Raw genomic sequence first — 25,678 nt, forward strand, 5'->3', positions numbered from 1 at the left:
CAGTAACCTGTAGATCAATAATGAAGGATCAATAACCTGCAGATCAATAATAAAGGATCAGTAACGTGTAGATCAATAATGAAGGATCAATAACCTGCAGATCAATAATGAAGGATCAATAATAAAGGATCAATAACCTGCAGATCAATAATAAAGGATCAGTAACCTGTAGATCAATAATGAAAGATCAATAACCTGCAGATCAATAATGAAGGATCAATAACCTGCAGATCAATAATAAAGATCAATAACCTGTAGATCAATAATGAAGGATCAATAACCTGCAGATCAATAATAAAGATCAATAACATACAGATCAATAATAAAAATCAATAATTTTATTTTCACAGTAAACAATGAAATGTTGTTTGAAAAGAAAAACTGACGTGTCACTTCCTGTCAGTGTCCAATCAGAGTCCAGGACCACAGGTCCCAGGGGGTGGGACAATCCCCCACAATCCTTTGCTTTGGTTTACTGAGCCCGTCTCAGCCATAGACTGACGCTGACGTATCAGCGTGGCCGCCATCTTGGATGGGTCTCCAATGTGACCCCCCTGCATTTATTTCTACTGAGGAAGGTGCATCCACAACTACAATAATCATGACCTCCAGAATTTTAACCGGATTTTCACACAGTTACAAACGGCAGAGATTAAGTTAAGATCCAGGGCGCTGTCACAAAGATTATTTAAAAAAAAAAAAATAAAAAAATCTTACTTGTGAAAGGTAATCCCCCGCGATCTGGTAACAAATACGATACGGTCATAGTTGCTCGTTGTCCGTTGATTCTGATTGACTCTGGTGCCATGAGGCGTCTACGTATATTATGTCTATGGTCTCAACCAATCAGAGTCACAGAAACCCTGCTGTCCAATCAGACGAAGTCTATCCTCCTCTGTGCTGTGATGTCATCCAACTGACTCAACTGTTCAGCCAATCAGCTCAGTCCTCTCTCCACCTGTCAGTCACAGTCCAGGCATGTCGCTGCGGATGGGACGCACTTCCTGCGCAGCCTCAGAGAGAGACGTGTCACTTCCTGTCCTGGTGACCTCACTTCCTCTGCGTGAGGCCTTTGTGGAACAGGTAGACCGGCCGCTTGTTACCTGGAGACACACACACACACACACACACACACACACACACACACAGTATACAGTCAAATCAGAGGTGTGTGTGTGTGTGCGTGTGTGTGTGTACCTGTGTGTGTGTGTACCTGTGTGTGTGTACGTGTGTGTGTGTACGTGTGTGTGCGTGTGTGTGTGTACCTGTGTGTGTGTGTACCTGTGTGTGTGTACGTGTGTGTGTGTGTGTGTGTGAGCGTGTGTGTGTGCGTGTGTGTGTGCGAGTGTGTGTGTACCTGTGTGTGTGTGTACCTGTGTGTGTGTACGTGTGTGTGTGTGTGTGTGTGTGAGCGTGTGTGTGTGCGAGTGTGTGTGTACCTGTGTGTGTGAGCAGCTGGTATGAGGTGAAGCCCACGCTGTCCGTCAGGTAACAGGTGAAGTGTTCAGGTCTCAGTCTGAGCGTCCTGTAGCGACGACAGGTCGACTCCTAAACAAACAGACAAACACACCCCCTTTACCTGTGAACAGGTGTGTGTGTGTGTGTGTGTATCTGTGTTTACGTTATCTGGTAATTAGTTATTTTTGACCCCACCGGTCAAAATGTCCGGTGACAATATTCCCCAGAAACTGATTAATTATCACTCTGTCTGCTCGGAGCGTCGGTACTGAATCAGCCATCCAAACCACTGTTGGTCATTCTGGCAGATACATTACGAGTGAGGACGAGTCGGCTGCAGCTGCAGCTCCGCTCGTCGCTGCCACGGGTGACAGACGAGACGCCATCGCTGTGATGACAGCGCTCTGCTGTAATGGAGGCGTGAACTTCTCAACAGCCTGCGAAGTTCTCTTCAGAGATTTCAGTGAAATCTACCCTGAGTGGACTAAACTGGCCAAGATAGCCTGTGTGATCTCCGTCTCCAGTGTGCAGAACCGCATCAGAACCGCACCGCCAAGTCGCCTTGGGGAGAACAAGGTGAGGAGACTGACGCAGACTGCAAGCTGCAGAGACGCTGCACACTTCACTGCTTCACTATATATTTCAAAAGGATATCGTGGACTGACTTTTAATTCAAGTTGCACACCGCGTTATTAAAATGTCATGAGACAGTCCAGATGATTCTTGTTTGCAAACTGTTTAATCTGAGAACAGGCCTTCAGTTTCTTTATGTTCAAGAGAGAGTCGACAGGACAACTTCTGCTCCCCGCAGCTTTTAAACAGCCTGACAGTGACGAGTCAGACGGGCCAACATGCAGAACAACAGCAGTGGTGTTTCATAGCCTAAGATATGCAGCCTTTTGCTGTGGTGGAGGGTGCGGGATTTTTTTTGTATGATTAAAACCCTCCTGCAAACACTTCAGCAACATGGTAATTCCCACACTTAATGAAGAGACCCATGAGGAGTTGTTAAAGAGCTGTCTGACAGCCTGTGTAGTGCTTCCTAGTGATGATGGACCTCCAGGGCTCCTGAAAGTTTCCTGACTGTGACTGCTCATTACATTACATTAGTGACAGAGAATAACTATTTGTTCTTAGCATTTGTTAAAGATAACTTTCTTTGCCAAATAAATGAAAAGCATGTTGGAACTAGCGATATCACCTCTCTTGTAGTGCCAGAATCTACCTGTTTAACCTCAGACTGTCACAATGATGAATCAAATGTCAGACTGCCTCATTCTTTCAGTTTTAACCTGACTATACAAGACGTAATTGATTTTCCTAAAGAACACACACACAAAGTATGCCCACGTTCTGTACTGTTCTTCAACAACATTAAGGCAGTCAAACTAAAGGAGAGCTGTCAGGATCTGTGCTTTAATAGACACCTGGGCGAAGCTGGAAATCAGGATCAGCAGAAAGAGTTTATACAGTCCTTTATCGGAGCCCTCACTAACAATATCATTTAACACTTTAATCTCAATAAATTCAGATCGGTATTTAACCGGAATTTCAAACATTTGTCTGGTAAATTGAAAACCTGGCCGCCACGTTGTCTGGTGTCAATTTTTTCCATAGAAACCCTGGTGTGTATATGTGCCATCCAGGTGATCCAGGTGTGTGTACAGCAGGGTGGGAATTCCATCATTTTAGGGGCAGGGGCCATTTGTCCTTGACTTTTTAAATTTTCTTAGAGGCACAAAGGCCAGTGACATAGGTGTGATCGGCAAAGGACAAAAAAGCAGGAAAATATACGGCTGCACTTTGTCTCTCTTCACATTTATTTTGTCCTGTTGTCGGCTTCAGCTAAGAAAGAAATAGTTCACCCTACACGTTCTAAACTGGAAGAACAGTCAGTGTTTCTCCTAGATTTTTTGTAGCAGCGGTGCTCTGAGTCGGTAACCAGCAACACTAGGAGGGTCCGGGGGCCTGCTGCCCCCCACGGAAGAAAATATTGAAAAATAACCCTTTAAATGGTGACTACTGGTGAGATTAAAATAACAAACAAACAAAAATCATTTCCAGAATCAGAATCTAAGACATGAGACAACATAGTGTAGGATTGGACATTGCTGCTTGAAAATATGTTAACCACTTGAGCATTAGAGAACTTTTTTACCATTATTTTCTTTATTATTATATATTTTTTATGGCAACAGAATCTGTTTCAGAGGTCACTGGGTCATATGACATGGAAGTTATGGATAAAAAAAATCATAATTTCTGCATATTAATATTCATATAAAATAGAGGAAGCCCTAAAATACAACGAGCTGTGTCTCATTCATCCACTTTACTGATACAATGTGCTGCTTGATTACAGTCACTGGGTCACATAACATGGAAAATATCAAAAAAACAATGCAATTATTTTGTATTAATATATTTATGCTAAGTAATTTGATGACGGTCCCTAAATCAGTGTCAGTGATTCAGTGTTGTGGGAGGTGAGCTGACCGTCCTCCTGCTGCTCACACTGGGTGAACCTCAGTAAAGTCTCGGCTGGACCCCAGTGAATATCTGCCCAATATCCAACCTGAAACTAACTTCAGCCCGCTTCAGTGAGTCGCCTGTTGCAGCCTTTGAATAGGATGACAGGATTTAAGATAACTTAGGTTGTAGTGCTTTCACTGTGTGAAACTTAAATCCGCCATTCGCCCTCTGTGATATTAAAAAAATATTAAAAATCATGTCTTTTATTTATCTATTTTTTTGCAGTGGTGGTGCTGAAAATCCAGCAGCAGAAAGCGCAGTGGGGAAACACTGACACATCAGATCACCTGCAATGACTGCAGGCTCTTTGGTGGAGCTTTGTTTTGTTTGCTTTGAGTGACAAGAAGACATGAATCAGAGGCACAAAAAACGTTGACAGCAGTGGCCGATCATTATGTTTACCAATACCTGATCCATACCTTGCGCAGCCCCCCCCCAAAATAAATAAACGGATTTGCATGATTTGCGAGAGCCTCATTTTCAGGTCGGAAAATCCAGATTTCTGGATTTAAGAATCACACTCCTGCACTGAGAAAAGTTTGGATGATTTACCTTTCAGATTGATATCATCACATCCTCATTTATAATAAAACATGGATTATGTATTAAAACATCTTTCAATACCAAGTTAATGTTGCATTAGAAAACAGTTTGTAGTAGGGTTGTGGTTAGGTGATTTTAGTGACACTATACTGAATATTAGTGTTAGTGAATATTTTTTTCTCCCAATAGAAATCCCCCCAAATTATGGCAAAGCACATTTCCCCCCCCCCAAATTTTTTTTATAACAACAACTGATGTGTAGGGATGTATATCGTTAGGATATCATCAATACTGATACCGATACTCCTTATCGGTACCGATACTTATTGATACTCTTATTGATACTACAACCTGTAATTTTGTGTAAAATAAATAAAGACTTTACAAGATGTTAAAAGATTCAACCTTCTTTTTATCACCACTAGGTAATAACAAAGCTTCAACAGAACAGAAGCTGTGTACAGATACTCCGGAACAGATAACCAGGACTTTTATATCTGGTGGATGCTAAAGCACAACGCTGCAATCAGCTGAATTTAGCACAGAGCAGACAGGAAGTCAAGTACCGAAGTGACAATATAACATCCGGTTACTTTTCAAAATAAAACACTCCGTGTTGACACCAGCACACAAATCTCAAAAAAGAGACAAACACAAGCTCTTCTGCTGATCCTTCGGACTTATATCTGAGGTCGCGAGTGATCATGTGATTATCACGGAGACTCTAAGCAGCCTGGCGATCAGTGTCGTGGCAGCAGCACCCGTATTTACCGTGTATACCGGTTCTGTTTCTGCGACGTCATGTTACAGTTTGTAGTTAAGTTTGTAGTCATTATAGTTGGGTAGACGTTCAAAAACCATCCATATCACTGACCGATAAAAAAATCATCAAGAAAAAGTTTTTTAAAAAAAGTAAAAAAACAAAAACCCGATAACAGTACCGTTTGTCCAGAATCTTAATGGTACCCTGGTACCAACCCAATTACGAGCCAGTACCAAATAGTACCGGTCCTCAGTATACATCCTCATAGTGCAGTTATTGAATATTTTTTGTAGTATCTCTTCTCGGTGTTGCACTTTGTAGACGGTCCCTGCGCCCTCGTCTCTCAGCCAGCTGATCACAGATGAGTGTTAATGTCCAGCCGGAGGAGCGCTCGTACGATGAAAGTACAGCTGTAGCTTGTTGTCTACCTTACTACGGTAGGAAAAAGTCACTGTTTCAGTTTCAAAAGTGTTTCACTTGTAAGTTATTGATCCTGTAAGTTCGAATCTGTTTCTAACTTTACCAAACTAAATCCTACCACATAAGTCAGTTATGTATCATATCAAAACCGGCTGAGCTCGCTGTGCTGTAAGTTTGTTCTTTAGTTTTGAGATGCTGCTGCTGTGTGAGAGGCTCAGACTTTCACCTGAGATCATCGTGATGATGAGACTGCACCTGCATGAACCGCAGGCTCACTGAAGTTACTGTGTGTGACTACTGTGCACTCGGGTGGCTGGAATTCAAGACACGCCCACTACACTGACCAGGCCAGGGGCACAGGGGCCACTGTGGCTAAAGTGTGGGGCAGCTTCCCACCCTGGTGTACAGGTGTGTGTATATGTGCCATCAGGTGTGTGTACAGGTGTGTTGTACCGAGGCTTTCTTGCTGCGGCTGTAGCTGCTCCACGGTTGAGGCTCCAGGATGAATAATCCGCCCAGCGACAGGCTCTGATAGGCTCGTCTGAACAGTCTGACCACGCCCGTGTCACCTGACTGCAGCTGCACCCACTTGGTCACGCCCAGACAAATGATGACATCATACTGACCCTGGCCAGGCCACGCCTCCTGTTCTGACACGTAGTCGCCCTGTGGGAGGAGTCACAGCGGTGATGATGTCACAGTGATGATGATGATGTAAGAGGAGCTGAAGGAGACTCACCTGGATGAAGGTGACGTTGTTGGGGAACCTAGATGTTGATGACGACGACGACGACGATGATGGGGGGAGGAGGGGCGGAGCCGAGAGAGGACCTCGACTCACCCTGAATGACAGGGGGAAGGAGAGGAGAGACAGAGCCTGCTGGACCTCCTCCATCACCTCCTCCTCTGCCATCTTCTTCACCTCCATTTGCTCTCCTCCCCTCCTCCTCCTCCTCTCCTCCACCACCAGGTCATGTGACAGGAAGTGTCTAATGTTCTGCTTGGCGGCATGAACCAATCCCTCATCTAGCTCCACCCCCAGTATGTGGGTGGGGTCAAACCTGCGGGCGATGGCGAGGGTCATGTGACCGGTTCCGCAGCCCACGTCCAGCACCCTCTTGTCTCTGAACCAATCTGCTTCCAGGAGGCGGAGCCGTGGGTCCTCCTCCACCCCGACCCGCCCCTCCCAGCTGTCACCGTAGAAACCATGGTAGCCGTAGAAACAGCTGTTATTGCCGTACTGGTAGCGGTGTTTGTCCTTCTTCTTCTTCGATGGTGGCTGAGTGGCGCCAGGTTGTGGTCCTCCACATCTGCAGGGGGCAGCACACAGGTGAGCAGGCAGCCAATCATAAGACAGCGTTCTGACTCACTCGAGAGGAACATTCAGCTCCAACTAACAGGTTTATCCAACTGCTGAACAGTCGGACATCTTGTGTTGCACAAGCATTATGCAATGCTTTACACACGTGGCTGCTAATTGGTTGACACCTGACACGCCCACCACACGACACCAAAGCTCAGATCCTGCTTCTGTTTTCAGACTGAACTCACCTGCCAGCTTTAGCCCCTCCCACCAGAGGCGTCTGGAACTTGGTTGGCTGAACTGTGGTCACCATGGTGTCTGCCGACCTCGCCGAGGTGGTGCGGTGCCGTCTCCGTTGGCGACCATCGCACTGGTTACCAGGTTTATGGGTGTGGCCTGGTGGAGGGTGGGTGTGTCTCCTGGGGAGGATGGGGGGCGGGGCTACGTCATCTCGACAGGTGATGGCCGTGTTGAGTTCACAGGGGAGAGGAGAGGCTGAAACACTGCCCCCTGTGGTCAGAAGAGGAACTGAACAACCACAACAACATAAGAACAAATAACACCACAACATCACCAGACTCCATTAACAAATGTAGTGATTTTAAGAGATTAAAATGCCAGAGTGAAACCACCTCACCTCCCTCCCCCTGTGTCCCCCTTTAACTCCCCCTGAGTCATCAATCAGTGGTTGTAGTGTCAGCAGTGTCTCACCTGTGAGTCCGGCTGTGGGGGGAAACAGTCGGGCAGGTATCACCTCCCTCTCTCCTCCCCTTCCTCCCCTTCCATGGTGTCTGTTCCTGTGTCTCCTCCTGGACTTCAGGGGGGACAGCAGGACTCCCCCCTCGCCCTCCCCGTCCCCGCCCCTTCCCTTCAGGTTCAGGGGGTCGGTGATGTCACAGGGAACCAGGATCTCTACAGGGTCTCCTCCACGTAACGGCAGGGGCGAGCACTGTGGAGTCTCCTGATTGGTCACTCTGAGGAGGACAGGAGGAGTTTGAGTCTGATATTACTGGACTGCTACTGGACTATTTCCTGACTGTTGCTGGGCATCAACCAGCTATTCTTTTTAATGACTGATTAAAGTGTCGTCTTCAAAGAGCTGTTTGAATCTAAAAGTGTTTTTAATGAATTCATCTCCTGAATCATCACAGTAGCAGAGTTTATCAAATGACTGACACTTAATCAGTTAATCAATTAAACATGGTGACTCACTTGTTGACGTCTTCGTCCAAGAGCGAATTGAGGTTCAGTGGGTCAAAGATGTTCCCACCCAACAGGAAGTGACTGGGCAGAACGGGCTCTGATTGGCTGTCACTGTTGGCGCGGCGCCGGCGCTTGGCCAGCCCCTTGAAGCCGACGCCCATAGAGTACCGCCTCTTTGCGATTCGCTGAGCTGGGACAGCGGGGGGGGTAAGGGAGGGCTGACCATTGCCGTGCGGATGGAGGCCATTTTTTGGGTGAAGGGGGTGTGGCTTAGCCAGCTGTGGCTGCTCTGATAGGCTGACGGTGGCGGGGAAGGCGGGAAGGAGGACAGTCTCTTTGTCCATTGACATCCTGATCATCTTCCACGTGTAGACAGATCAGCCAATCACAGACCTACAGAGAGGGGCGGGGTCAGGAGGCAGAGCCAATCAGATTCACCAGCTCATCACAACACAGAAGAGCTAAAACAATCAATTAACTCATTATCCAATCACAGAATTTCTGTTTTCTGTCACAGGAGTGATTGTGACAGAATTCATCATCTCCATCAGACAATTCAGGAAGAATAGAACAACGACGTTAACAACAACAACAACATTAAAAACAACGACATTAACAACAGTCCTGAGATGAGTATTATATAAGTCCTTGTGAGTTCTGTATGACACTTTAATTTAGTTCATGTTGGTGATTCGTCATGTTTCACATCTTTATTTATCTGATTTAAGTTTTTATGATATAAAACTGTTACCTAACTCCAAACTTCAGCTCGACATTCAGTCTGATTAACATCTCAGTGACACTGTGACAGTAGATGAAGAGTCTGAGTTCATCTGAAGACGTCACTCTTGATATTAACTCTTTTTAGTTATTAGTCTTAAAATAATGAGCAGATTAATAGATACTGAAGATAAAGTTACATGTCTGATTGCGCTCCATGTTTTTACATGTGATCTTTTCTCCATCACAGATTCTGACGCACATCAGCAGCCACACGTCAAACTAGTGTTAGTAAATATCTGACTTCATATCAAGTGTAATAAATAAATACATAAATAGTGTGGCAGCGACACACACTGCTCTTCTCCTCAGTGTATTGACTCACATCAATTCAATGTTGATATGTAAAGTTACAGTCCTGCTGTCGAGCATCGTCTCATGTTGTAGCTTCACTTTCTTACATTTACCTTTTAATACAAATATATATATTTATAGTCAATATTTTCAATGTGTAAGATGAAAATGAGACGTTCCAACATCATGACAGAACTACAGCGGTCTGAACGACCTGATGTGATGGTGGAGTGATTGGTTGGACCAGTTTTTATTGATCAGTTCACCTGCAGATTCTTCACTGATTGATCGTTGTGGACTCGATGTGTTTTCTGTACAAAGAGACATGAAACAGAACAATTCATCATCACGACCCAAATCCATCTGACTGATGGTTTCATCAGACTGGTTACTGAAATCCAAACCAAATCAATCAGTACAGTCTCTAATAACATGATCAATACAGTGGTACGGTCCTTCACAGGCTGCACTGACTCAGGTATCAGAGTCACCTGTCCTCAGCCCACACCCAGTGTTCAGGTGCTGTACTTCACTACATTACTCTGACAGCTTGAGTTACTTTATGTTCACATTAATAACACACTCTGTCATCAATACATTAATATTGATTAGAAGTGAGAATCAAACTGATTAACTGTCGAGTCTTTGAATGCAACAGTGACAACAGAGTAACAGATTACAGTTACAGTCTGAAGAGTGAGTACTCTCAACACTTTGTAAGTACTTTTGTACTTCTACTGAGGACAACTCTTATTACCGATCAATAATCGATCACTGATACTCACTCAGTGCAGTCCACTCGTCGTCCAGACCTCCAACCCACCGTGTGTGTGTGTGTGTTGTTGCCAATATTATCCACACACACATACATGGACCTGTTTATAACTCCCCTCCCCCCTCTTTAGCCCCGCCCCTGGCGCCCTCCCCACCAATCACGGAGCGCCGTCATGAATAATTCAAACTAACCAAGTAACAAACTGGTAAACAGTTAGCTTCCCCAACTAGCCACGTCCGGCTAACATGCAGGAAGTAGCTAGCGTGGCGCTAACACACACACACACACACACACACTAAGGAAAAACAACTAGCAGAACTCGCGCTAAAACACTCTGCGTGCGTTAAACCGAGGTCCCGTGCGTGTGAGTGCGCGTGTCAGTATGTGTGGACGGCTCGATGAGTGATGACTTCATCCGACCCGTTAGCTTTTAGCCGCTTCTAGTTGCTAACTGTTGGTGTCTTCTCACCGTGCTGCTACCCCAAGCCCGCGAATTTATACTGCAGCCGTGGGCCACGTGAGCGACGACACAGCCCGCCAATCACATGTCGAATTGCAGTCCCGCCTCTCCCGAGCTGCGGCCAATTAGACGGCCGATCCAACCAGGCGGTGGTGTGATTGGTCGCCGCTCGGGGAGGCGGGAGAATGCTCGAGGAGAGAGGCGTCCTAAGCGGTGCCTGACTAAAAATATGAGCACGGTCCAAACTAAACTGTTAAAACGTAGAACATAACAACATGTCGGGGAACATCGAGTGGTTTCGAGCCTCCACACGCTCTGTGAGAGAGTCCAACAAAGTTCTGACCCGACAGCTGTGCCGTAGAGCCCGAATGAGGGGTTACACTGGGCCCTGAACGCTGCCTGCAGGTACCACCGAACTCCTGCTGCTGTCTGTGTCCTCTGACAGGTTCTGACAGCCACACCTGCACCTCACCTGTATCCATGCTCAATGAACACCAAGTAACTGTGAGTGTTCATGGTAACTTAGAGTTACAAACTTTTAACGGGTTGAGGGACGTCGTCAGCCTGACAGGCAACACTGAGGGCTAAAGCACCATGATAGTTAATCCATAAACAGTAAGTAGGTTATTGATCCTCCTCAGACTGATCACTGATCACTGATCACTGCTGGTCACTGAACATGTCCGAACATCTACCCAGTTTTCTGCCTGTCAGGCTGCATGAGTCTCAGTGTGCTGCAGACATCATCATCATCACCACCATCATCATCATCATCATCACCATCACCATCATCTTCATCACCACCATCATCATCATCATCAACACCGTCATCATCATCATCATCACCAACATCTTCATCACCACCACCATCATCATCATCATCATCATCTTCATCACCACTATCATCATCATCACCACCATCATCATCATCATCATCACCATCACCATCATCTTCATCACCACCATCATCATCATCATCAACACCGTCATCATCATCATCATCACCAACATCTTCATCACCACCACCATCATCATCATCATCATCTTCATCACCACCATCATCATCATCATCATCATCAGATTATTGCCTGTATTAATAATAATAGAGACTGTACCACACACACTTTGATTGATTGTATTAAACGATTGATCAAACCTCAGAGGTGTTCACATCCAGCAGGTGGCAGTGAGGTTATTATAGTTACAGTTACATTTCATGTTTTACTTAAGATTTACTACAGATTTATGTTCTGATGTTTTCATTTAACTCGTCACTGATTGGTTGGTTTGTCTCAGCCTCATTTAAAGACTCTTTAACTCACACATACTTTAAGACTTTAACTCAGAGCAAAACATGTTTATCAGCTTCTGATGAAAAATATGAGATTATCACTCAAAGTTGTTACGTTTGACACAATCTGTCTGTTTTCTCCAGGTTCTAATCAGCTTCTTTTGTTTAAGACTAATTTTAACTTTACTTCTAAAAAACACATTAAATACATGTTAACTAAACATTGAATACACATTAACTAAACATAACTAAACATAATGCTGAAGAGTTTTTAGTTGTTTATTAGTGGATTCTATAGAAATATGAGCCTCATTACCTTATTTATTTATTCATGTATTAATTAATTATTATTATTATTATTATTATTATTATTATTATTACATTGATTCTCTACAATGTGAAAACAATGAACAGAGCTGTAAATCACACTGTGACTGACAGCTTCATTCAATCCTGTGGGCAGAACACAGCAGGAGGGCCGGGCAACAGGCAGCTGATGGGAGATGAGGGATTAGGACTTCATTACCCAGCATGCACTGCCAGTGTTTGTAAAATCCCTAAAGAGGATTTGTGTGGATCAGAGACGACATGCCGCTGAAGAGAGAAGGTGAGACATTTTATCAGCAACTATAACTCTCACACACTCACACACACACACACACACACACACACACTCTCACACACACACGCAATCTCACATGCACACACACACACTCACACACACACATACAACCATAACTCAAACAGTTTGTGTGTGTGTGTGTGTGTGTGTGTGTTAGTGTGTGTGTGTGTGTGTGTGTGTGTGTGTGTGTGTGTGTCTTCTTCGCTCCTCTTCCTCACTTTGTCTCATCACCACTCATATTTACTCTGTGATGATGTCATCATCTGACCTCTGACCTCTGACAGACGTCAACAGGAAGAGGAAGCTGCTCGTTGTCAGTGTTTGTTTGTTTGTTTGTCAGCAGCTTCAGCCCGACGCTGCATCATGGGATTACAGACGATAACTGAAGTTTGATGAGCTGCAGTGTGTGTGTGCGTGTGTGTGTGTGTGTGTGTGTGTGTCGGGGGGGGGACAGCAAATGTGTGAGAGAGTGTTGACAGCAGCCAGTGATGTAGAAAATACTCTGAAGTCGTGAAGTAAAGTTACTGTGTGTAATAAAGTAAAAGTTAAATCACTCGTATGAAGAGTGCTCCAGTAAAGGTATCAAAGTAACTAATATCAAAGCACTGAAGAATGAAAAGTATCACTAAAAGTAAACTAAAATAATATTTACACTTGTTTTATATTTTTTATAAGGGTGAAATAAATTAATTAAAAATGCACTGATGCAGAAAGTAATCTGTAAAGTAACTAGGGATGCTCGATATCGGCTTTTCTGCTGATATCCGATATTCTGATATTGTCCAACTCTTAATTTTCGATATATGCAGTATTTTTACACCAAAACTGTTGGGTAACAACGGAACCGATCTCCTATTGTGGAATGAACACGTTGTGCCTAATTTTATTGTGATGCCCCACTGGATGCATAAATAAATGCAACATGGCTTTCCAAATGTAAACACTGTCTGTGCAAGAAGGAAGTTCAGCCTTTTTCAACACAAAGTCCTCAGCTAACCATCGTGCAGTCACACTCAACATGCTAACCTCGTTAACACTTGAAGACGCTCATCTGTTGTGAAGCTGATGCATACAGCACCAGCAGTTAGCTTCCTGACGTGGCTGTTAACAACACTGAACAACTCAGGTGAGCACTGGTCTGAGAAGTGCTTGTGACTGGTCATAACGCGGCTCCAGGAACTCCACAAGTTTGGTGAATCCGGCGTCTTGAACGACAGAAAAAGGCTGGTGATCCAGTGCGATACACTCCAGTTGACTCTTTAAGCGACAACTGGGAAGTTTTTTTGGTGACGACTTTTCATCACTTTGCTGCACAAATGTAGCGTGTAACTCTGCATGATTCTTCTTGAGGTGGGTGATCAAATTTACTTGTAAGTGACACCTGGAAATAGTTCCAGACGTCTCGTGCACCAGGCGAACTAGCTTGTTAGCTACGGTTAGCAACCCACGAGTTTAGCATTTGTTGTTGTTGTTATGCATCATCAACTGCATGCCAGTAAACGTCCCATGCTGCGTTCATGCAGGCTCGAAAATGCTGAAGCCTACAGAACAAACATTGGGTACAAAAAACCAGATACCGATAATTCCCGATATTACATTTGTAAGTTAATATCGGCCATTTCTACTGGTAACTAAAGTTATACATACATGTATCAGAGTCCAAGTAGAGTGCAGGTACTGCAGGACTGTACACAAGTACTCCAGTAAATGTACTTACTTACATTCAACCAGTGTCAACAACCAGGAAATCAAACCTGTGATGCTGGTGCAGACAGGTCCAGCAGAGTCCAGCAGAGTCCAGCAGAGTCCAGTAGAGTCCATCACAGTCCAGTAGAGTCCAGTCAGGTCCAACAGAGTCCTGCAGACTCGAGTAGAGTCCAGTCAGGTCCAGCAAACTCCAGCAGAGTTCAGTAGAGTCCAGTCAGGTCCAGCAGTGTCCAGTAGAGTCCAGTCAGGTCCAGCAAACTCCAGCAGACTCCAGTAGAGTCCAGTCAGGTCCAGGAGAGTCCAGCAGACTCCAGCAGAGTTCAGTAGAGTCCAGTCAGGCCCAGGAGAGTCCAGCAGACTCCAGCAGAGTTCAGGAGACTCCAGCAGAGTCCAGCAGACTCCAGCAGACTCCAGCAGAGTTCAGTAGAGTCCAGCAGAGTCCAGCAGACTCCAGCAGAGTACAGTAGAGTCCAGCAGAGTCCAGCAGACTCCAGCAGAGTTGAGTAGAGTCCAGTCAGGTCCAGCAAACTCCAGCAGATTTCAGTAGAGTCCAGTCAGGTCCAGCAAACTCCAGCAGAGTTCAGTAGAGTCCAGTCAGGTCCAGGAGAGTCCAGCAGACTCCAGTAGAGTTCAGTAGAGTCCAGCAGAGTCCGGCAGAGTTCAGTAGAGTCCAGCAGAGTCCAGCAGACTCCAGCAGAGTTCAGTAGAGTCCAGCAGAGTTCAGTAGAGTCCAGTCAGGTCCAGGAGGGTCCAGCAGACTCCAGCAGAGTTCAGTAGAGTCCAGTCAGGTCCAGGAGGGTCCAGCAGACTCCAGCAGAGTTCAGTAGAGTCCAGTCAGGTCCAGGAGAGTCCAGCAGACTCCAGCAGAGTTCAGTAGAGTCCAGCAGAGTCCAGCAGACTCCAGCAGAGTTCAGTAGAGTCCAGCAGAGTTCAGTAGAGTCCAGCAGAGTCCAGCAGACTCCAGCAGAGTTCAGTAGAGTCCAGCAGAGTCCAGCAGACTCCAGCAGAGTTCAGTAGAGTCCAGCAGAGTCCAGCAGACTCCAGCAGAGTTCAGTAGAGTCCAGCAGAGTCCAGCAGAGTCCAGCAGAGTTCAGTAGAGTCCAGCAGAGTCCAGCAGACTCCAGCAGAGTTCAGTAGAGTCCAGTCAGGTCCAGCAGAGTCCTGCAGACTCGAGTAGAGTCTGGTCAGGTCCAGGAGAGTCCTGAAGACTCGAGTAGAGTCTGGTCAGGTCCAGGAGAGTCCAGCAGAGTTCAGTAGAGTCCAGTAGAGTCTGGTCAGGTCCAGGAGAGTCCAGCAGAGTTCACTAGAGTCCAGTCAGGTCCAGGAGAGTCCAGCAGAGTTCAGTAGAGTCCAATAGAGTCCAGTCAGGTCCAGGAGAGTCCAGTAGAGTTCAGCAGAGTCCAGTCAGGTCCAGCAGACTCCAGCAGAGTTCAGTAGAGTCCAGTCAGGTCCAGGAGAGTCCAGCAGAGTTCAGTAGAGTCCAGTCAGGTCCAGGAGAGTCCAGCAGACCCCAGCAGAGTTCAGTAGAGTCCAGCAGACTCCAACAGAGTCCAGTAACGCCTGTCTTGCCCTCCTCAGATACTGAGCGTGCTCTGCAGGTGATGGAGGCCTGTCAGGCCGGAGCTGCTGAAGGGGTCAAAGGTCGCGCAGAGAAACTGCTCAACATCTTCCAGAGTGACCTGTTCCAGGCCCTGCTGGGTAACACACACACACACACACACACACACACCTCAAACTAGTTGACAGACTAACAATAGCCTACAAACTATAACGTTAGCTGCAGTAACATTAGCAGACTAACAGTAGCTATTATTAGCTGTCAGTCAAGCAGTCCCTTTTAAATTAAAAAGCATCTAGCTGTTATTCATTAGCATGTCAAAGTTAATTTAAGCTAAGTTGAAGCTAATGCTAGCTAAGCCTGATTTTACCACATTCTTGTTAAATAACTGTAGTTCATGATTGGTCAAACAACCAGTACATCATGTGTGTTTACTGAAAGTAGCTAGCTGCTAATCATTAGTGAATAACATCTAATAGTAAGCTGACTGACTATGAATGCTAATGCCAGCTAGCCAGCCAACAGTTGCTGACTAGCAATAGCTAATATTAGCCATCAGCAGCACTTCATGGTCGCTGACAGAGTTACTGCAGTGATTATATGAGCTGACTGTCAGCAGTGCTAATATTAGCTGTCCTTGTTGTATGAGAAAACATATTTCTTCAACTTCAATCCAAACTGATGTTTGTAAGTAAAAACATATGACCATTTTGCTTATAAATCAGTCCTCTTTGCTTGTGAGTTCTAAAGTTTTGCTTGCGAATTCAACTGCACTTGATGGGCGGGGCCTACGCTGGTGGATGAGAGGAGAGTTTCTATTGGTTGGTTTGACCTGCAGCTCCAGCTACGTCTTCTGCATCACACCCACTTCTCCCTTGTGCTGTGCTGCCTGGAGAGCCTGTTGCTCTTGAAACGTTTCCCATAAGTAATGAATTGTGCTATATATCGTTTGCTACAGCCTGCCGTACATTCACAACAACAACTCCCCAAATACATCGGAGTCCTTTTTCATGCATTTATTCTTTTATGTGTGCATTTATCCATTATGAGACTGTTCTGACTCCGTAACAGACGGACACATTAAAGTGTTCACTGGGTTAGAGGTTTCACTGTGGAGACGTTTGGTTGTAAAGCTCCTGTTGAGACAAACAAGAAGGTTTTCTGAGGCGCTGCAGGTCTGGAGCCTCCACTCTGTCCTAATCTGGTGTTAATGGTGTCATCAGAGTGACATCACTGACACGTCACTGTGCTGTGATTGGACAGATCCTGACCACGTGTGAAGGATTAGTGTATGTGTGTGTGTGTGTGTGTGTGTGTGTGTGTGTGTGTGTGTGTGTTATTAACTCTTTACACTAATCTGTTTGCTGCTCTGAGCAGAAAAGACAAAACAAAGCGACTGAGTTCAGATCTGAATGTGACCGCGTGGATTTAAAGTTATTTCCGCATTGACCTGAATCGAGGACAAGGTTTTTTTCGATGAAAATTATGTAAAAAATGTGGTCGTCTTATAACCGGGGTCTAACCGCTGACACATGCTGATAGTTGTCTGGGTCGCTACACAACCGCAACAGCAGAGGGCGCCAACTTATTGTAGAGACGTCAGTGATAATGTGTCAATCACAGCGGAGAAGAAGTGACAGGAGATGAAAAATGGAGAGGCGCGGTGATTGTACAGAGCAAGTGGATCAAAAGTGGGGCAAGAGGCGGAGCTATGATGCTGATTTTAAGATACAGGTGGTCAATGCAGTGGAGGTGCCAAACAACTGTCAGCCAGCCAAGAAATATGGAGTTACAGAGTGTAACGTCCGAAGATGGCTGGTCCAAAAAGACCGTCTGAAAACGCTAACAGTAAGAGAAAAGCTTATCGTGGTCGTCTAAGCAGCCGCTTCCAAGAGACTGACAGGAGGGTGAGTGAGTTTGTCATTGAGAAACAAATTTTGGTTATCAGAGTGTTTTTCTGAAGATTAGTCTTGAAAAGAGGAGTCGTCTTATAATCAGGGTCGTCCTATATTCGGGTCAATACGGTAAATCTGCTCAGATTAAATCAGCAGGATTCAGCTACACACATGTATTTAGGTGTGTGTGTGCAGTAAGTACACACAGTGTACAGCAAGGTGATCAATGTGACCTCAGAGTTATTGATCAATGTTGTTGATCTTCTGTGTGTTTCTATGCAGATGATATGTTCCTCTTTGTTTCGGTGACAGTGTAAAATAACTTCTCGTTGGATTTTAACAAACTGCCACTGACTTTAAGACCCAACTGTGCAAAGATGCAGCCAGGCAGAGTTTAACAAAACAACTCATTATCAATATAGATGATCAAGAACTTTCAATCAGTCAGCTGGTGCTGTAAAGAGAGCTTTAAAATCTGATGTTTTGAAATGTTTCTGTCTTTTAATGTAATTTGTATGCGCCTGTAAAGCACTTTGAGTTGCCTTGTGTCTGAATTGTGCTGTACAAATAAACTTGCCTATAAATCAATCAGTTTATACAAGAACAGCTCAAACTCAACAGCTGCATTTAGTACATAAGTACTTTGATGCTCTCTACTTCTATTAGATTACATTTAGCTCATCTCTTATCTTTAATTACTTTAGTTACTAGATACATTACAAGTAAAGATGTTTACACACAAACTAAGTACATTTACTCAAGTATCTGAGGTAAACTTTCATATTACTTGTTCTTAACACTGATGATTATCAGAATGATTGTTTTTAAATGATTGATAATGAAATAAATTGATTTTAAAATGAGATACTTTGGCTCTGATGCAGCTTGTAATCTGTGAAACTAGTAACTAAAGTTATCAAATAAATGTAGTGGAGTAAAAAGTACAACGTTCGTCTTCAGAATGTGGTGGAGTGGAAGTATGAAGTAACACGAAAGGAAGTATCTCACAGTTAAGCCTGTTACTTGAGTAAATTAACATTCCATAAGTTACGTTCCATCACTCCAGTCTGCTTATTGATTGATGGACTGATGGTTTCAGACTGCAGTCTGTAACTAAAGTAACTAACTAAACTAAAGTACCTGAAGCTGTCAGGTAAACGTGATGGAGTGACATGTAGAGTAGAAGTACTTCACTGTGTTCAGGATGTATCAGCTGAGTAAATATACTTCAGGACCTCCCATCAGTGGAGGGAGCGATGTGATTGGTCAGAACATCACACACACACACACACACACACACACACACACACACACACACACACATATATCTGACTGTGTGTGTGTGTGTGTGTGTGTGTGTGTGTGTGTGTGTGTGTGCAGACATACAGGAGTTCTACGAGCTGACGGTTTGTGAGAACCAGACACCGAGCCAACCACACACACCTGGACAGGTACGAACTCACACACACACACACACACACACACACAGACACAGACACACACACACACCTGGACAGGTACGAACACACACACACACACACAGTCTCTCTCTGTCTCTCTCTCTCTCTCTCTCTCTCTCTCTCTAATCCACATGGCAACACCCATCACTGTTACCTAGCAACAGCTGCAGCAGCATTACCGGGGCAACAGCTGCATAACACCATGGCAACAGGAGCCCTGCCCCCACCTTCCCCCCCTCTCTCTCTCTCTCTCTCTCTCTCTCTCTCTGTATGTCTCTCTCCACCTCCGTCCCCCCAAATAAAAAAAACACACCAGTCTTCTTCATCTGTCTTGCTCGCCCTCCTCTCTCTCCCCCTCTCTCTCTCTCGCTCGCCCGCTCAGTGCTGACAGACGGAGAGATAGAAGAGGCGAGCGAGTGAGCGAACGACAGACGAACGAGTGAGGGAGAGAGAGAGAGAGAGGGAGAGGGGGGAGGGCGACAAAGAGAGAGAGAGAGACCGAGCATGAGTGTGTGAGTGTGTGTGGAAATGTGTGTGTGTGAGTGTGTGTGTGTGTGAGTGTGTGTGTGTGTGTGGATATGGACTGCCTCTGCATTGTCACCACCAAGGTAAGAGCAGACCGCCCGCATGGATCCACTAACACACACACACACACACACACACACACACACACACACACACACACACACACACACCATCATTAACCGTGTGTGTGTGTGTTCTCATAAACCATCAAAGCTGGTGTTCGTGTGTGTGTTTCATGCTTCCGTCATGTTTTGATTACTCTCTCTCTCTCTTCGTGTGTGTGTGTGTGTGTGTGTGTGTGTGTGTGTGTGTGTGTGAGGTTAGCGTGGCCACATTAGCATATATGTGAGCCGAGGTTAGCAGTGGTTAGCAGTTAGCGTGGTGGGGACATGTGAGGCAGCAGGACGTGGTGTCATGCGATGTTAATGTGAACACAGATCAATAAGTGACGGCTGTGATCAGATATTGATCAGGTCGATCTCCAGCAGAGGAGCAACAGGTCGAGCGGCGTCTCGTCAGTAAAGTGCAGCGTCACTCTGATCAACACGTCCTCACACCTGGACCTCTGAACCGGTCCACCGTCAACGTCTCCAACAACAACATGTTGGCGTCCAGTGACAGACGACCCAGACCTTCATCACACAGTCACAGTCACAGTCTGGTTCTGGTTCTGGTTCTGGTTCAAATACCGACAATACTTCTGTGACTTCAGTCTCAGTCTTACCATCAAGTAGGTAACTGAAGTCATGTTACGTACGCGCTTGTCGTGTGTCAACACGTCTGTCTCCGTCACAACACTTCCTCCGTTGCTGCATTAATAATCTCTACGGCCACTAGAGGTCGCCACCTAACCACAGCAATCAATATGAGTCACAATGAGCTGCCATGACATGGCGACTCTGTGACGATAGTCTGACAGTACATCACAATAATCCTGCCGTCAAAATGTTTAAAGGAAGGAAACAACTCAGCTCGTCTCAATGAATTCTGTTCAGTCAGTGTGAATCAGGTTTAACCCACGAGGAGTCAGGGAGCCTCTTTCACTCCACTGTGTCAATACCAAATGTTACCGTATCAATAACTTGTCCAGCCCAGTTTATGGTTGCCTCTCAGGAAGTCACAGTACTAAACCCTGTGATGACAGGAAGGGAACAGCTTTAAGTAAGGCAGAGCGTCAGGACTTAGAGTTGACTGGAGGGGGATGGATCCAAACATTTCCTGTGTTTGTTCTCTTTGTTCCAGCTCAGTCTGAGCACAAGATGTGTTTTTCTGACATTGAGAAAAACATGACAAGATAATAACCTTACAAGTTCTTGTTCACAGAAGGAATCATGTTTACGATCTTCAGACATTTAGACTGATTCTACAAAAAAGTCATTAAACTCGCTGCTGCACGAGGCTTTTAAATTCTGAAACATTTACTGACACACAACAGCTGGTTTTAATCAGTGAACACCTCAAAGTGTTTCTTATTTGGTCCAGTAGTTACTGGTTTTGTGGGTTCAGTTTATTCCAATATTTACTGGTGTTGTAGCTCCGGATTGGTCCAATATTTACTGGTGTTGTAGCACCGGATTGGTCCAATTTTTACTGGCGTTTTAGCTCTGATTTCTTCCAGTATAAACTGGTGTTGTAGCTCTGGTTTGGCCCTATATTTACTGGTGATTTAGCTCTGGTTTGGTCCAATATTTACTGGTGTTGTAGCTCTGGTTTGGTCCAATATTTACTGGTGTTGTAGCTCTGGTTTGGTCCAATATTTACTGGTGTTGTAGCTGCGGTTTGGCCCTATATTTGTTGGTGTTGTAGCTCTGGTTTGGTCCAGTATTGTTTTAGCTCTGGTTTGATCCAATATTTACTGGTGTTGTAGTTCTGGTTTGGTCCAATATTTACTGGTGTTGTAGATCTGGTTTGGTCCAATATTTACTGGTGTTGTAGCTCTGGTTTGGTCCAATATTTACTGGTGTTGTAGCTCTGGTTAGGTCCCATATTTATTGGTGTTGTAGCTCCAGTTTGGCCCTATATTTGTTGGTGTTATAGCTCTGGTTTGGTCCAATATTTACTGGTGTTGTAGTTCTGGTTTGGCCCTATATTTACTGGTGTTGTAGCTCTGGTTTGGTCCAATATTTACTGGTGTTGTAGCTCTGGTTTGGTCCAATATTTACTGGTGTTATAGCTCCAGTTTGGCCCTATATTTGTTGGTGTTATAGCTCTGGTTTGGTCCAATATTTGTTGGTGTTATAGCTCTGGTTTGGTCCAATATTTACTGGTGTTGTAGTTCTGGTTTGGCCCTATATTTACTGGTGTTGTAGCTCTGGTTTGGTCCAATATTTACTGGTGTTGTAGCTCTGGTTTGGTCCAATATTTACTGGTGTTGTAGCTCTGGTTTGATCCAATATTTACTGGTGTTGTAGCTCCGGTTTGGCCCCATATTTGTTGGTGTTGTAACTCTGGTTTGGTCCAGTATTGTTTTAGCTCTGGTTTGATCCAATATTTACTGGTGTTGTAGCTTTGGTTTGGCCCTATATTTACTGGTGTTGTAGCTCCGGTTTGGCCCTATATTTACTGGTGTAGTAGCTCTGGTTAGGTCCAATACCTACTGGTGTTGTAGCTCTGGTTAGGTCCAATATTCACTGGTGATGTAGCTCTGGTTAGGTCCAATACCTACTGGTGTTGTAGCTGTGGTTAGGTCCAATATTCACTGGTGTAGTAGCTCTGGTTAGGTCCAATATTTACTGGTGTTGTAGCTTTGGTTAGGTCCAATATTTACTGGTGTTGTAGCTCTGGTTTGGTCCAGTATTTACTGGTGTTGTAGCTCTGGTTTGGCCCTATATTTATTGGTGTTGTAGCTCTGGTTTGGCCCTATATTTACTGGTGTTGTAGCTCTGGTTTGGCCCTATATTTATTGGTGTTGTAGCTCCAGTTTGGCCCTATATTTGTTGGTGTTGTAGCTCTGGTTTGGTCCAATATTTACTGGTGTTGTAGCTCCGGTTTGGCCCCATATTTGTTGGTGTTGTAACTCTGGTTTGGTCCAGTATTGTTTTAGCTCTGGTTTGATCCAATATTTACTGGTGTTGTAGCTTTGGTTTGGCCCTATATTTACTGGTGTTGTAGCTCCGGTTTGGCCCTATATTTACTGGTGTAGTAGCTCTGGTTTGGCCCTATATTTACTGGTGTTGTAGCTTTGGTTAGGTCCAATATTTACTGGTGTTGTAGCTCTGGTTAGGTCCAATATCTACTGGTGTTGTAGCTCTGGTTTGGCCCTATATTTACTGGTGTTGTAGCTTTGGTTAGGTCCAATATTAACTGGTGTTGTAGCTCTGGTTAGGTCCAATATCTACTGGTGTTGTAGCTCTGGTTAGGTCCAATATTCACTGGTGATATAGCTTTGGTTTGGCCCAGTATTTTTCTTGTTTTAAAGCTGGTTTGGTCCAGTATTGTTCCTTGGTTTAGCTTTGGTTTGACTATATGATTACTGGAGTTGAAGCCCCAGTTTTGTTCGACATTGTTTGGATTTGCTTTTCTCCAGCATCTTCCTTCATTTTCTGCTGTAATATTTGTCTTTTTCCTCCACAGAGAGATGGATGTGTTGGATCAGAAATAGCTTCTACTATCTTTAGTCACATCAGGGCTGCTAATGGATACACACACACATACACATACACACACACACACACAGAAGTAATGGTGTGTATTCAGTCCAAGACGTCAGCTCCACTCACTCTTGATTGGTTGCATATTTAGTTGTTTCAATTGGCATATGAGAAGTTTTCACACTCTGTTAGTAAATGTTGAGTATTTGACTGAATTATTTGAGGCTGATGTCAGACATCAGCAACCTTTACAATCTGACGATGAGTGTTCAGTGTGTTGAATACTGTGTTAAACAGTTGATATATGAGGTTGAGTACAGTGTGTTGAACACTGTGTTAAACAGTAGATATATGAGGTTGAGTACAGTGTGTTGAACAGTGTGTTGAACAGAAGATACCTACATGTGGCCCACACACACTCCACTCTACTCTTCACACACTGTCAGACAGAAACACACGTGTAAACACAGCATGTGATCAACAGGTGACGGATTTACAGCACCAGTCAACACAGAGAGGTTACTATAGAAACTGATCTGACATCAGAAACCTCTCTGAGAGGTCAGAGGTCAACTCACTCATCTTCTTCATGTCTTTTGTCTGTGTTGAATCATTCAGTGCGTTTACATGCACAGCTTAGTCAGATTACAGCCATAGTTTGACTATGCCACTCAATCAGACAACTGCAATTATCCAAGTATACATGCCGGTGAGAAAATCAGATTATTGGGCCGGAGCATGTCACACCCCGGTACGCTAGGTGGCGCTGTACCCATTTCAAGCAGTGGGAACAGAAACACCTCCGGCAGACCTCCTTACGTCTGGGTGCTTTAATTCGACTTTGAGAAATCTGATCTGGTTCGATTTTAGTCAGACTAAGGTGAATACATGCGTCTTAAAGATCTGGTCATAGTCGGACTAACCCAGTAATTTGGTTTTCTTAAGTGTCATGTAAATGCACTGATGTGTGTGTTTGTGTGTGTGTGTGTGTGTGTGTGTATGTGTGTGTGTGTCATATAGACACCAGTGATCTGTGAGAGTATCTTTCAACTGGTTTGTGTTGGTGTAGAACTGGTTTACACTGGACTGACCTCCAGGTGTTTCCTGGTGTTTCCAGGTGCTGGGGAGTTCTACTGTTTCTGTCCGGGTTACTCGCTGATGATGTCACTTGTATATCACCTGGGAGACGAACCTGTAAATAAACAACCGAAGAAGAATGAGTCTGTAAAAAGATTGAGTCTGTCTGTCTGTCTGTCTGTCTGGCTCCTCCTCTATCTGGTGATGTCAGTTGCCGGGCAACAGAGCCTCTCAGGGCCTTCTTGTTACTATGGTAACCGCATCACCATCTCTGCCTCACTCGCTCCATCTTTCTTGTCCCGTGTGGAGGAGGTTTGAATTGAAATGAGTCTTTAGGTCACCTTGATGTATGTGTGTGGTGTGTGTGTGATGGGAGAGAGAATATGATGTCATGGATTAATAACCAATCAGATCAGTCGTAACTCTTTAACTGTGACATTGAAATTATTCAGCAGGTGGCCAACAGTAAGTGGACAGTGTTGTGGTCTGTTTGTTCCTCTGTTCTGATATATGATGTCTGATATACATCATTATTGTTCTCCCAGCATTTGAACCCTGAAACTCTTAATAATGATTTATAACTAATGGATTAATTATTGGACACTCATATTGAGGTATCTGCTCCATCTCTTCGACCCAAGAATGTTTGATAAGGAAGAGAAAACCTTTAAATCCACTGGGCAGTCTCTGATGTTGTAGCGTTCCTTGAGTTTCCTAGAGGTAATAAAGGATGTTCTAGAACTTCTCAAGGAGGTCTTAGAGGTTCTTACAAATATTCTTGAGATCCTCAAAGATGTTGTATAGATTAGTGAGGGGGCTCTAGAGATCACTGAGGAGGTTCTAAGAGGTCCATGAGGAGGTTGTAGACGTTCTAAAGGCGGGTCCAAAGGATTTTGAGAAGGTTCTCGATACAAACAACATTGCGTAGTGTCAGCAGCTGCTGATCAGTGAGAAGGTTCTAACGAAGGTTCCATACGTCCACATGTCTGTAGAACACTCAAGTATTTACTGGTCACACTGGTATCAGCAGAGCAGGCGGTCCTCAGAGATGCTAATGTTGACATGCATCGTCTATGGTGCTATGGCTAACAGCTAAAGCTAACAGCTGATGTCATCTGTGTCTCTGCAGAAGTATCGTTACCAAGACGATGAGACTCCGCCTATCGACCCCAGCCCCGGTCACATGACCCACGGACGCAGCACCGAACTGAGCCACGCACACCTGGACGGATACACACACCCTGCCGCACTCACCGTACGCGCACACACATGCACACACACACACACACACACACACACACACACAACACTTCTCAGAGTTCTACGATATGGAAAGACGGTTCGCTGAGTGTTCTTAGGAGGTTTTACAGCCTTTAGGAGGTTCTAGTGTTTTTGAGAAGGTTGCAAAGGTCACTGAAGATG

General features: G+C 44.8%; 2 protein-coding genes across 9 annotated transcripts in view; one reads left to right on the forward strand and one right to left on the reverse strand.

The window, feature by feature from the left end:
• Nucleotides 1-316: 316 nt before the first annotated feature.
• Nucleotides 317-10,564, reverse strand: LOC119027804 (7SK snRNA methylphosphate capping enzyme-like). Of its 4 annotated transcripts, none has more exons than XM_037113269.1 (9): nt 10,082-10,564; nt 9,563-9,607; nt 8,232-8,615; nt 7,731-7,993; nt 7,268-7,529; nt 6,456-7,026; nt 6,170-6,382; nt 1,440-1,548; nt 317-1,103 (listed from the first exon to the last, which is right to left on the reverse strand). In XM_037113269.1, exons 3-9 carry the CDS (start codon nt 8,579-8,581, stop codon nt 1,051-1,053), a joined length of 1,821 nt encoding a protein of 606 aa, XP_036969164.1. In that variant the 5' UTR covers nt 8,582-8,615; nt 9,563-9,607; nt 10,082-10,564; the 3' UTR covers nt 317-1,050. The 4 variants fall into 4 exon arrangements, with proteins under 4 accessions (XP_036969164.1, XP_036969160.1, XP_036969162.1 ...); XM_037113265.1 differs by having other exon boundaries at nt 7,268-7,547; nt 10,082-10,562; XM_037113267.1 differs by lacking the exon at nt 9,563-9,607 and having other exon boundaries at nt 7,268-7,547; nt 10,082-10,562.
• A 169-nt stretch (nt 10,565-10,733) lies between these two features.
• LOC119027802 (disks large homolog 4-like) overlaps nt 10,734-25,678 on the forward strand; it is a 33,520-nt gene continuing 18,575 nt past the window's right edge. Inside the window, exons 1-5 of one of the 5 annotated variants that reach the window (XM_037113257.1) lie at nt 10,734-10,936; nt 12,286-12,429; nt 15,730-15,849; nt 18,985-19,055; nt 25,386-25,511. In XM_037113257.1, the coding sequence (XP_036969152.1) occupies nt 12,411-12,429; nt 15,730-15,849; nt 18,985-19,055; nt 25,386-25,511 (336 nt within the window). In that variant the 5' untranslated portion in view covers nt 10,734-10,936; nt 12,286-12,410. Of the gene's footprint in view, nt 10,937-12,285; nt 12,430-15,729; nt 15,850-18,984; nt 19,056-19,514; nt 19,673-25,385; nt 25,512-25,678 lie in introns of those variants that run through there. The other 4 variants (XM_037113258.1, XM_037113259.1, XM_037113260.1 and 1 more) reach the window with 4 other exon arrangements.

This window comes from Acanthopagrus latus, chromosome 10, assembly GCF_904848185.1.
Source record: "Acanthopagrus latus isolate v.2019 chromosome 10, fAcaLat1.1, whole genome shotgun sequence".
Taxonomy (NCBI): domain Eukaryota; kingdom Metazoa; phylum Chordata; class Actinopteri; order Spariformes; family Sparidae; genus Acanthopagrus; species Acanthopagrus latus.